The sequence below is a fragment of the Arvicanthis niloticus genome, chromosome 5 (assembly GCF_011762505.2).
Source record: "Arvicanthis niloticus isolate mArvNil1 chromosome 5, mArvNil1.pat.X, whole genome shotgun sequence".
NCBI lineage: Eukaryota > Metazoa > Chordata > Mammalia > Rodentia > Muridae > Arvicanthis > Arvicanthis niloticus.
Window position 1 is genome coordinate 28,425,318 of NC_047662.1, and position 12,234 is coordinate 28,437,551.

Genomic DNA, 12,234 nt, shown 5'->3' on the forward strand with positions numbered 1-12,234 from the left:
TTTTTCCAAAAACACTTATTTATTTATGCATTGCATCTATAATACGCGGTCTGAATGTATGCCTGAATGCCAGAGGAGAGCATCAGAACCTATTACAGCTGGGCTGTGGTGGCACACGCTTTAATCCTAGCACTTGGGAGGCAGAAGCAGGTGGATCTCTGAGTTTGAGGACAGCCCGGTCTACAGAGTGAATTCCAGGACAGCCAGGGCTACTCAGAGAAACCCTGTCTCCAAAAACCAAAATAAATAAATAAATAAATAAATAAATAAAATAAAATAAAATAAAATAAAATTACAGAACACATTATGGATGGTTGTGAGCCACTATGTAAGTGCCAGGAATTGAACCCAGGTCCTCAGATAGAACAGCCGCCAGTACTCTTAACCACTGAGCCATTTCTCTAGTCACTACAGCAGGTTCTTGACATGTAGATTCTAGGAATCAAGTTTCGGTCACCAGGATTTCATGGCTACTGTATTTACTCTGAGTCCCCAAACTTATGTCTTGTTATGCAGGCAGAATGGCCCAGAACCTCCTACTGGGTTTTCAGATGTTGCTCTTTTGTCCTTACAGGTACTCTGGATACTTACAGATACTGGTCCCTGCAGGAAAGCCGCTGTGGTAAACCGGCAATGGCCCAGGATGCTTCCTGGGTCATCACTGAATTAAGAAGAAAGGGGAAGGTCTGGGTTAAGAGCAAGAATATATTTTGCTGAAAATACACAAATGTGTGTGGCTTCAGAAATGGATGCACTCTGAGAGATCTTCACAGTTTGTTCTGACTTGAAAATGGACTAGAAGGTGCAGGCCTTTGTTGGAGAATCCAGCAGGAGAACATTGGATCCTCAGCTCTCTGTCCCAGGGTGGTCATAAGGCAGTCTCTTGAGGGAGGGCTAGGGTATGCCCATCTGCTCGTCTATAACCTGTCCATCATGGCCAGCAAGTCATCTCCTTTGCTGGTGTTCTGTTCCGGCTGCTCTGTGATCTCAAACTCCCCCATGATCCGGGCCAACTCCTCATTCCGTTGCTGGTCCTGTGGGAAGTGCAGGCAGAGAGAAGGAAAGGACATGTCTGTAGAGCTCCTATCTGGGGCAGGAAGTACTTAAATTATCATTGCTATCATGGGCTCAGCTCTGGGAAAACCAGAATAGGGTACCTTTGGTGATATTTTGTTTTGTTTTTTGGTTTGTTTGTTTTTTGAGACAGGTTTCTCAGTGTAGCCCTGGCTGTCCTGGAACTTGCTCTGTAGACCAGGCTGGCCTTGAACTCAGAAAGCTGCTTGCTTCTGCTTCCCAAGTGATAGAATTAAAGGTATTCACCACCACTGCCCAATTTTTTAAAAGATTTATTTTTATTTTCTGTATATGAGTGTTTTGTCTTCATGTATGTATGTGTATCATATGCATGTCTAGTGCCCACAGATCCCCTGGAACTGGAGTCACAGTTGGTTGTGAGCCATAATATGGGTGCTGGGAATCAGATTGTTGTCTTGCAAGGGCAGCCAGTGCTCTTACCCACTGAGCCGTCTCCATACTTGGAGAGCAAACGTTTTACAAGATGCTGAGGATAGGTCCGGACCCTGTGAGGCCTTCACATACCTGTGTAGCCTGTATGCTGATGACTTCATAGGACAACTCCTCCGGCCTGGACAGCGCTGCATGTCTATATGAGGCAGGAAGAGATGGGCCTAAGGTTACAAGGTTCATGTTTCCTCTTCCTAGTATGGTGAACCACCTCATGAGAACATGGTCATCTGTTTTCTCTGCTTCTCCTTCTGCCACTTCCCCTCCCCTTTCCAGCCACCCCATCCCTATATTTCAGAAAGTCACATGTGTTTGCTTCTCTGCCAATATTTTCCCATTCTCTTAGCAAGTTCTGAGGCCCAGATCATATGGCAGCTCTTTCAATCCACAGTGCAAATCGGCTTTCACTAAGACATTTGTGACCCATCAGTTGAAATGACTTGAGGACAGCTCGGGGTCCCATACTCCATATTTGTGTGTGTTCATGAGTGTGTGTGTGTATTCATGAGTGTGTGTGTTCATGTGTGTGTATGTTCATGAGTATGTGTGTGTTCGTGAGTGTGTGTGTATTCATGAGTGTGTGCACATGTGCCATGGCAAGTATGCTGGAGTCAGGGATGACTTGTGAGTGTGGTTCTCTCTCCATCCTGGGGCTGAAATGCAGGACCTGGGCTTGGGGCCTTTAGCTGCTGAGCCATCTTGCCAGCTCAGTCTGGTCATCTCCTAACACTTCTTGTTTATCTTCCTGTTTAGTAAAACTTTAGAGCTTTGGGGGGAGTGACTTCTGGAAGCCCCATCTGCTTAATCCCCAAGGAGTCTTTAACAGGACAGCACAGATCGCTGGAAATTCACTGGTGGTTTTTACATGTGTTTATGTGTATTGGTCTGCAGTGTGTCCTGTCTGTGTTTTTATCCCGTGTAGGGGTTTATATGCGTATTTACACTTGATCTAAGCCATGGGGATGAGAATGTATTATATATCTTTAAAGAGCAGGTTTAGGGCTGGAGAACTATCTTGGTTTGTAGGGCACTAGATCCAGCATACACAAAAGCCCTGGATTTAATCTCATATAAACTGAGTGTGGAAGCACACACCTGGAATCTCAGCACCTCTGAAGCTGAGGCTGGAGGATCAGGACTTTAAGGCTACATAGTGAATTTGAGGCTATCTGGGTTATATGAGACACTATCAAAAAAAAAAAAAAAAAAAAAGGAAGAGAAAAGAAAGAAGGAAAGCAGGTTTGAACGTACTCCTCTTCCTCATCAGTTGTGAATAGATTCAATCGGAATCCTGGTTCAGGGCCACTTGGTTTCTTGATCTCCATCCTTCCCATCAGCCTGGCCAAGAAATTCAGCTCTTCTTTGGCAAGAGGATTTGGAGCAATGTTTTCCTGTAGAAACAACTGTGTGATTTGTAGCTACACAGGGTGATCACATTTCCTGCCAAGACCCCAGAGACGCAGGGAGGAATTATACAACAAAGCAGAAATAATAACAGTTTAAATTATTTCTGGGTACAACTCATGCACAGAAAGCAAGCTTAGCCAGAACTATCCAGTCAGCAGCAGTGGGACTCTAGCAAAGAAGCAAACCACAGACTTTCAACTTTGAAGCTTAGTGGAATGCCCCAGGGACCATACTTCTCAGACCATCTTCCTCCTTGGAGGAGAAAAGAGCCCTGCTTCCTCTTCAGTTAGGTCCGGTTCCCTCTGTCCAATGGCTCCTGTCAGGTCTGCAGCTGAGGGGGGTACCATTCCGCAGGAACACCCATACTGCCCTCTGGTGGTGACATCCAGGAGCACAGTAGGCCATATTCCTCTTTCACTACTCTTTACCTTCCTCCCTGGCTCAGGGCTCTATCTAATTCACTCCTGTCAGTTACTGAGAACACACTCTCTTATTTCTGTCTTGCCTTCTGACTCGTGCACAAAGAACAAAATGGAGCTTGGTGGTGGTTGCGCACGCCTTCAATCCCAGCATGTGGGAGGCAGAGGCAGTTGGATCTCTGTGAGTTTGAGACTAGTCTGGTCTACAGAGAGAGTTCCAGGACGGCTAGGGTTATTCAGAGAAACTCTGTCTCAAAAAACCAACAAAACAAAACTAACTCCCAAATGGAGTTAAAACCTTTAGCCAGGTCCCAGTGTCATCCTGTCTAGTAAAGCCACTGCCGCCGGCCTCTGCTGTGCTAAGATGTGCTATGTGGAGACTAGCTGTCTCTCCAAACAAGACACTCTTTTCCTCATTCTGCTTGGGCTCATCCCACCTCCATCCATGGCTGGCACCCATGTCTCCTCTCCTGCTCTTTGGTGTCTTGACCACTCTGGAGATCTATTTCCATGCCACCTCCTCTGAAAGCCGTTGTGATCCCTTGCCCCCTGCTCCCACTCCAAAGGACAGAGCACATGGTCTTCTGACAGACTGTCAATGTCCTTCCATCTTGCTGCTTGTTTCTTCCATTGTTCTTCCCAGGGAACCAAAAGTCTCTTTGGGGTGGGACCACATTGATGCCGAGCTTCTGTCCCGGTACCCAACCCTCAGATACCGTTCCATAAACACTCAATAACTGAACAGTCCATGGTTTGTCCCAGTGCTAGCATGTGGCTGGTGAAAGTTTGTAGATATGGAACTCAGAGGGATGAAAACTTCATTTTAAAGGAGGGCAGAAGGACTTTATGACCAGGAAACACTCCTGAGAAGGGATGCTTTGATATTTGCATCTACACACATGTTGGACGCAGCAGCCACAGGCCTCCCGGCTCTGGTACAAAGTTATTTGCCCTGTCCTGGTATTTGGCTCCTACTTACTTGTGGTGATGAACCAATCCTCAAATTACCTAATTATTCAGATCACTGGAAGGCTCCGAGCTAAGCTACAGTTAGGAATCTGTGTACATGTACGGCTGAGGGGAAGACAGCAAATGATGAGGGAAAGTTAACTAGTCCTGAAAGCCAAAGCCTGGCCCCCCATGCAGACCGCTGTGTGGGGAAAGAAGTGGGGGAGGGGGGAAGAGCAGCAGCTCACCTGTGCCCTTGAGGCTGAGTTCTTGGATGATGTAGACATGTGTGTTTCCACAGGACGACTCGCGCTGTACCTGGCATCAACAGAAAACGGTGCTGTTACCCAGACTGGCTCGCGAATGCCTTCTAACTGGTGAGCACAGTGATTGTTATCCTGAGATATTAAATGGCATCCAGAAAGATGCTACAACTGAGGAGGCTGGAGAGATGGCTCAGTGGTTAAGAGCACTGCCTACTCTTCCAAAGGTCCTGAGTTCAATTCCCAGCAACCACATGGAGGCTCACAACCATCTGTAATGGGATCTGATGCCCTCTTCTGGTGTGTCTGAAGACAGCTGCAGTGTAGTCATATACATAAAATAAAGAAATAAAATCTTTAGAATACAACTGAGTTGTAAAATGTTCATATTTTGCTTCATCTCCGAGAAAAGGCCCCAGAAGGAATGGTACTACAGATGCAGAGAACATTACAGGGAGGTGGCGTGGCCCTCCACAGCAAAGGGACACTGGCTACTTCTCCATGGTTACTTAAGAGTATGTGTCTTTTGCCTATGGAGGTGTTGCCAGGGAATCCTTGGCGCTTGAAAGGCATGGCTCCGACGTGCATTATATTCGGGGGTAATGACTCCTATGATCAATGGGGTTTGTTTTCTCCCCAGACAGGCTCCCATGTACTCTAGGCTGGCATCAAAATACTATGAGGCCCAGGGTGACTCCATATCCCTGATGCTGGGAGTGTAGGCTTACACCATGATACCACTTTATGTGGTGCTAGGGATGGAACCCAGGGCTTCATGCATGGTAGGCAAACGCCCTGTTAGCCAACCCACATCCTCAGTAGAGTCAGTGGGGATTTCTCAGAGAACTTTTTTTTTTTTTTAAATGGAGTGATTTCTGTGTACTCAAGTTCATTCTGTGGAAGTTTTGCTTACATGTTAGTTCCCAGTTTCAAGGCTCGGTCTCCATAAAGCTCAAAAGAACCCTCCTTGAGGGCAGCAACATAGTCTCCGCCATGCTGGAATTCCATTCTCTTCACCTCTTCGCCTTTGTCGTTGAACACTCTGAAATGCATAGCATGACATGATGGGGACTTCTGTAAGCTGGGGCAGTCTCCAGGCCAACTTATCATGTGCACACAGAGGACAAGAAGGAATTTAGTGGCTGGCAGTGGTGGCACATGCCTTTAATCCCAGCACTTGGGAGGCAGAGGCAGGTGGATTTCTGAGTTCGAGGCCAGCCTGGTCTACAGAGTGAGTTCCAGGACAGCCAGGGCTACACAGAGAAACCCTGTCTCAAAAAAAAAAAACAAAAAAAACAAAAAAAACCCAAAACAACAACAACAAAAAAACAAAACAAAAAAACAAAACAAAACAAAACAAAAAACCAAAAAAAAAAAAAAAAAAAAAAAAAAAAAAGGGTTTAGTCCCTCTGTTTGTTTGTTTGCACCACCACTGCCCAGCCTTAGTCCCTCTTTTGAGAGGTGCTGGGTTGGAGGTGTAGCTCAAGACACCTGCTTAGCATGTGCAAGACCATGGGTCCCAGTGCCCTTGGACCCAACTAAACAAAAGATAAAGACAGGGCTGGAGAGATGGCTCAGCCATACCGGCTAGGCTCACAACCAGAAAAAGATAAAGATCATCTTGTCTGTTGGGAAGTCACCAGAGCTGTGTAAGACAGGCAGAGTGCGGCTGTTTATCCTCACAACGACCACGTAACGGATGAAGAAGCGAACCTGGGAAGTGGCTGGCTTGCCCCAGCCTCCTCCCTCCAAGTGGCAAAGCTATGATTAGATCCTTGACCTCCCTATAGCTGACTTTACTGAAGCAGGAACATGTAATCAGAGCCTGAGGGTCAGCAGTGCTGCAGTTGTGGGGTGGGCACACTGTGTTCCTGGTACCTCTGTGGGGTGGGCACACTCTGTGTTCCTGGTACCCCTGTGGGGTGAGCACACTCTGTGTTCCTGGTACCCCTGTGGGGTGGGCACGCTGTGTTCCTGGTACCTCTGTGGGGTAGGCACACTCTATGTTCCTGGTATCCCTGTGGGGTGGGCACACTCTGTGTTCCTGGTTATCCCTGTGGGGTGAGCACACTGTGTGTTTCTGGTATCCCTGTGGGGTGGGCACACTGTGTGTTCCTGGTATCCCTGTGGGGTGGGCACACTGTGTGTTCCTGGTATCCCTGTGGTGTGGGCACACTGTGTGTTCCTGGTATCCCTGTGGGGTGGGCACACTCTGTGTTCCTGATACAGCAAACACTGCTGGCCAGTTATCACGGAGGACTTACCTAATGACTCCAGGAACTTCAGTTCCCCAGGGAACAGGCCCAGACACTGGCAACACAAATCGACCGTTAGAGTTCTGAACTTTGTCCTTTAGAAATGTGGACACCTAGAAAAAATATATATTTGGTATCATTTTTTTTCTGGTACATTTTCATGAACACAAATCTTCTGAGGATGAACCAGTAAGCAGTGGTTTGTGAATGCTACCTAGTGAGGTAGATGTACCAGGAACACAGACAGCGTGTACACACCTCACAGAGAGAAGAACATACAAGAGACTTGCAAGGTTAGAGTGATGACTTTATGTATGTGTGTGTATACACATGTATAAGTATAAATGCATGTGTATCTGTATATTCATTTCTGTATACGTGTACATAAGTATATGTGCACATATGTATGTGGGTGCTTGTGGAGGCCAGCAGAAAGCATTGGGTCCCCTAGAGCTGAGCCACCCAATCTAGGTGCTCCTGACTGCTGAGCCACTTCTCCAGCTGCATACAATTGGCCCACTTTTCAGGCATGAAGACCCCATTTCTTCCAGAGCCAATGTAAAACAGATGGTTTCACTGTGATGGGAAGGGTACTCAGAGTCCCACCTGTAATTGCTACCACCGGGCCCTGTCCCTCCAAGGAGACACTCAGGTCAAACAAATGCTGACCAATGGCCTAAATTTATACATGCCTTTAACCCCAGATGAAGACAGGCAGCTCCCTAGGGCTTCCTAGCCAGCCAGTTTAGTCTAATTGGCAAGCCCCAGGTCCCACTGGGAATCCCTATCTCAGAAAACAAGAAGGAAGGCTGGCCATGGTGGTGCATGCTCTTAATCCCAGTGTTTAGGAGGCAGAGTCAGGTGGATCTCTGTGAATTCCAGGCTTGAGTTTGATATGTAGCTGAAGAGGACTGTGGGGCAGAGATAGTTGTAACTAACTCCTGAGGAAATTAAATGGAACTGGTTTTCGTGCCATCTCTGTCCAGGCCCCCGGGAACAGGTCATGAGGGTTTCATGACCCGTGGTTTCATGATACAGAAAGCTTGGTACTGAACATGCAGTTTGGTATTTTCCTTGGTTAAGAAAAGCAAGAGTTCTTGGTGCAGAGCTGTGTTGTTTTGATTTAGTTGATTTTGCTAACAAATCTAAAACTTATCAAGACTATTTTGAAAACAGAAAATTTGTGTGAGCAATCACAAGTTGCAGCTGAGACACTGACATCAGACATGAAAGCCAGGCCAGCTGTGCACATCACAGGCCGAGGACTGCCACACTGTGTGACTCATCACCGCCCCCTGCAGCCCTCCCCACCGGGCTGGAGCTATAGCTAAGAATGACCTTGAACTCCTTGCCCTCTTGCTTCTACCTCCCGAGTGGAAGGGTACATAACTCATGTACCACCATGACTAGCTGTGATTTTGATGTTTCCTTGTCTGCCCATTTAGCAATTAAAGCCCAATATATTTAGTGGCATAATACATTTCAGTGATTTCACTACAGAATTATGATTAGGCATGTCTTTTCATTATAATGAATTTTATCTCCTCAAAACTGAGAGATCAATATGGCTGCTGATATTACTGTAACCCATAAAATATGCCCAAATGCATGCTTGGTCCTGGTAACACCACTGAGTGGAATTTTCAGTATGTTCAAATTGATTTTTAAATCTGCTGCACAACTTAACTCTTGCTTGTACTTTCATAATTTTATTTTTTCTTTTCTTTTTTTTTTTTTTTTTTTTTTTTTTTTTTTTTTTTTTTTTTTGGTTTTTCGAGACAGAGTTTCTCTGTGTAGCCCTGGCTGTCCTGGAACTCACTCTGTAGACCAGGCTGGCCTCGAACTCAGAAATCTACCTGCCTCTGCCTCCCAAGTGCTGGGATTAAAGGCATGTGCCACCACTGCCCAGCATAATTTTATATTTTCAATCAAGAACATTAGTCTATATTCATATTGTTCTTGCTCCATTTATAGTAAATACAATGAAATTATTCATTAGCATTAAATATGAAGTTGGAATTAGAGCTGAAATCTATTGTTGTTCCTGCCCTTGGGAGGGAAATACACTCGGGACAAACCAGTCCTCTTCTTGACTTGGTTTTCATTGGTGCATAGCTATGCGGTCCCGAAGGTGCAGAAAGGGTTGTCTGTCCCTCTGTCCTGCTTCTCCTCCACAATCCTGACTCCCAGGATGTAGCACCGTGACCACTTTCTTGCATATGCTTTGTAGAAGTGTTCTATACCATTCATATATGAGCACACACATACATTACATATGTTCCTTCACTGGGTTCTCCAGTGAACTCCAAATTACATCCCACCATTTCCACTTTCCAGGTGAAGAAGCTCAGATTCCAGAGTAAAGGCTCGGTGTGCAGCTGATACTGTCTGGCGCCAGGCCCAGGGCTGGTCTGCTGTAGCACACCATCCTTCCACCCCGGTGATGGGTGACTCAGCTTTAGGACAGGACAAAGCCCCATCTGGGAGAGTCGCCCAGACCCACACACATTTAGTAGTGTATTTTTTAAAGTTAGGGTATAAAGCTGTTTGGAGTAGGCATGGCACAATGAGAGAGGGACATTTAGGGACAACAGCCAGCGAGAAATGAATGCAGGGCAAGGATTAGCTCAGGGGCAGGGAACTTGTTTAGCACACACAGGAATTCAGTCAGGGTCCCAGAAACTGAAAAAAAAAAAAAAAGTATATGAACCCAAGCTAACGTGTCAGCAGCTTAGAGAGGAAAGAAGAACCTCAGGAAGAACAAACCCTATGTGTACTTTAGAAGCAACTGGACAAATCAAGACTGGAGAATTACAGTGACATTGGTTCCCAAGTGAATAGTGAAAAGGAAATGTCCTCAAAAGAAACCAGAGTCAGGAAACTTGGCTCTCGGGCAATAGTTTAGTGGCAAACACGGACTTACAGGCCCAACGGGCCTGGTCATATGGATTTCAGCAAACAGGAAGATGGGTGAAGGCGGGGGGGGGGGGGAGCAGGAAGGCTTGGAGAGGGGTGGAGGGAAGGCAGACAGGAAAGTGGGAAAGCCAGGGAAGGGGAGAATCTCAGGGAGCAGGAAGGCAGCCATGTGGCAGCTTCCCATGTTGGGACACTGAGGATATAAGCTTGAGAAAAGCTTCAAGGTCACACTAGTACCCAGACAACACAGTTCTTTTGTAGAAGCAAAAGAGGACCCCATATTTCAAAGAAGCTCAGTGGATCTGGGGAAGGGGAAATGGCTTAAATCTACCACAAGAGTGCTTATAGTCACAGATCAAAGCATAATGGACATCACTATCTGTGCAAAACCCTGTTTCTGGTCTATTCAGATGACTGGCTTATGGTCAGGGCAGCAGCCACAGGGGTGGGGTGGAGGGTTCCAAGCACTTACTCGGATGTGCAGGTCTTGGAAGAAGATAAGCAGTGTCTGCCGGATCAGCTGGAACTCCCCAGCAGAGAGATTCCCATAAACCTGCCAAGGCAAGGTGGAGGAAGGGGAGCATTGCACTTTCCACTATGGGCTGAGGAGTGGGGGCAGGCAGGGTTGGGGCCCTCAGGAGTGGGACTCAGATAAGCGGGGACCTTGGCAGCAGGAGTGTCAGCACCCTCCCTCCCAAGTGGAACAGACTCTGCCATGCCACCTTCTCCACAGGCCTGGAGCATCTCTTCTCCACAACTGAGCAGACATGCACTCTCAACACCCTGTCAGATGTGGGGAAAGTTCATTGTTGCTGTTTTCCCACTACAAAGGCTACAAAAGCAGAGGGCATAAGATGATAACTGCCATGGTAGCTACAAAATAGGCAGCTGTGGGATTTTAGAATGTTCTAGAAGAGTAGCAAGCTTTGACCTTGGCATTGTAACCATAGAATCTGCTGGGTATTAGTTGACTGAGAACAAGGGCTGTGGCAGGGAGATGGCAGGCTGGAGGGGGGCTTACTTCTGTCAGCTGCTGGAAGGTCTCGTTCACCTGATGTATGACAGTTGGAGAGTCTTGGATGAAACCCTTGATGGAATCTAAATGGTTGAAAGTGATCAGCAGCACATCCTTGGGGCGTGGACACAGCAGCACTTGATATTTGAAAGCCATGGTCATCAGGTCATAGAGCTGTCAACCCACACACGGAATAGATGGGATCATAAGAGCAGACCAGAAGCTGAGCAGAGCCATTGTGGAAAAAGCAGCCACGGGCTTGCCATGCACGCAGTTCAGGTGACCACATGGGTTGTCACCCAAGCCAGAGCATTTCTGAGAATGCGAGGGGCGATGCTAGTAACTAAGCTAAGACAACAGGAGTAGCCAGAAGGTCTCTGGGCAAACCATGGCTTCTGGTCATCCTGTCTTCCTGATGGGACACACATGAAACCACATTGGCTGCAGTGAGGTCTTGACTAAGCACCAGACTTGGGAGGATCTGGAATCCTGATCCCCTTCCTCAGGCTGCCTGCTTGTTAGAGAGAAGATGGACTCAGGGGTGAGACAACTTTTCCCGAGGAAACAACAGGGTAAGGTTTCAGTTAAAGCCGGTGTGTCTCACTCAGGCTTCTTGGACTAGCAACACATGCGTGTTGATTCTGTGCGCTCACTATCTAGTGTTAGTCTTCATGACTTTTTAAAAAAGTTTATGTAGTGGAGCATGTTGAAAATCATTATCATTATTCAAGTCTAACTTAATAATTGTCTGTAGTCCTTGAAGTTGGGGGCTGGGCATTGGCTCAGTTGGTAGAACTTTCCTAGCATGCAGGAAGCTCGGAGCTGGATTCCTAGCACATGACCAGGCGTGGTTGTGCAGGTCACCATTTAGGAGGTGGAGGCAGCAGGATCGGAAGTTCAAGATCATCCTTAGCTTCACAGTGAGCTGGAGACTGGCCTGGGCTATGGAAGACCCCATCTAAAGGAGCAATCTCATTAGTTTAGTTTCTCCCCAAATGTCCTAGATTTTTGTGTGTGTGTGCCTGTGGAGGCAAGAGGCTAACCCCCAGTGTCATCTTTAGGAGTGCCATCTACCTCTTTTGAGACAGGGTCCTTCATTGGCCTGGAGCTCACCAATTCGCCTAGGCTGGCTGCCTAGCAAGCTCCAGACATCTTCCTGCCTCTGTCTCCCAGTGCTGGGATTACGAGTACACGGCACCATGCCTAGCATTTGGTTCTGAGGCTCAAACTCATGCTCTTATGTCTGTGAGGCAAGCACTGTGACTGAGTCATTTCCCCAACCCTAATGTCCCACTGTGCTGCAGGATCCCCCTGCAGTATGTTTGGCTGCTAGGCTATTCTGGGTTCCCCTGGGCTGTGATGGTTTAGCTGACTCTCCTCATTGGTCACACTGACCTTTGTTTTTACATTTAGTTTTATTTATGTGTGTTCGTGTGTATGAATGAGTATTTGTGTGCAGATAAAATGGAAGATGAAAGGAGGTGTCT

The 12,234-nt window shown here is 47.0% G+C and overlaps 1 protein-coding gene across 6 annotated transcripts in view; it reads right to left on the reverse strand.

Annotated features, from left to right (window-relative positions):
• Oscp1 (organic solute carrier partner 1) overlaps positions 1-12,234 on the reverse strand; it is a 27,674-nt gene continuing 15,440 nt past the window's right edge. For 4 of the 6 annotated variants that reach the window (XM_034504150.2, XM_034504151.2, XM_076934216.1 and 1 more), the window contains 8 exons: positions 10,754-10,921; positions 10,205-10,285; positions 6,826-6,929; positions 5,475-5,603; positions 4,547-4,616; positions 2,776-2,915; positions 1,600-1,663; positions 1-1,034 (listed from right to left, as the gene is read on the reverse strand). In XM_034504150.2, the coding sequence (XP_034360041.1) occupies positions 918-1,034; positions 1,600-1,663; positions 2,776-2,915; positions 4,547-4,616; positions 5,475-5,603; positions 6,826-6,929; positions 10,205-10,285; positions 10,754-10,921 (873 nt within the window). In that variant the 3' untranslated portion in view covers positions 1-917. The remainder of the gene's footprint in view (positions 1,035-1,599; positions 1,664-2,775; positions 2,916-4,546; positions 4,617-5,474; positions 5,604-6,825; positions 6,930-10,204; positions 10,286-10,753; positions 10,922-12,234) is intronic. The other 2 variants (XM_034504152.2, XM_034504153.2) reach the window with 1 other exon arrangement.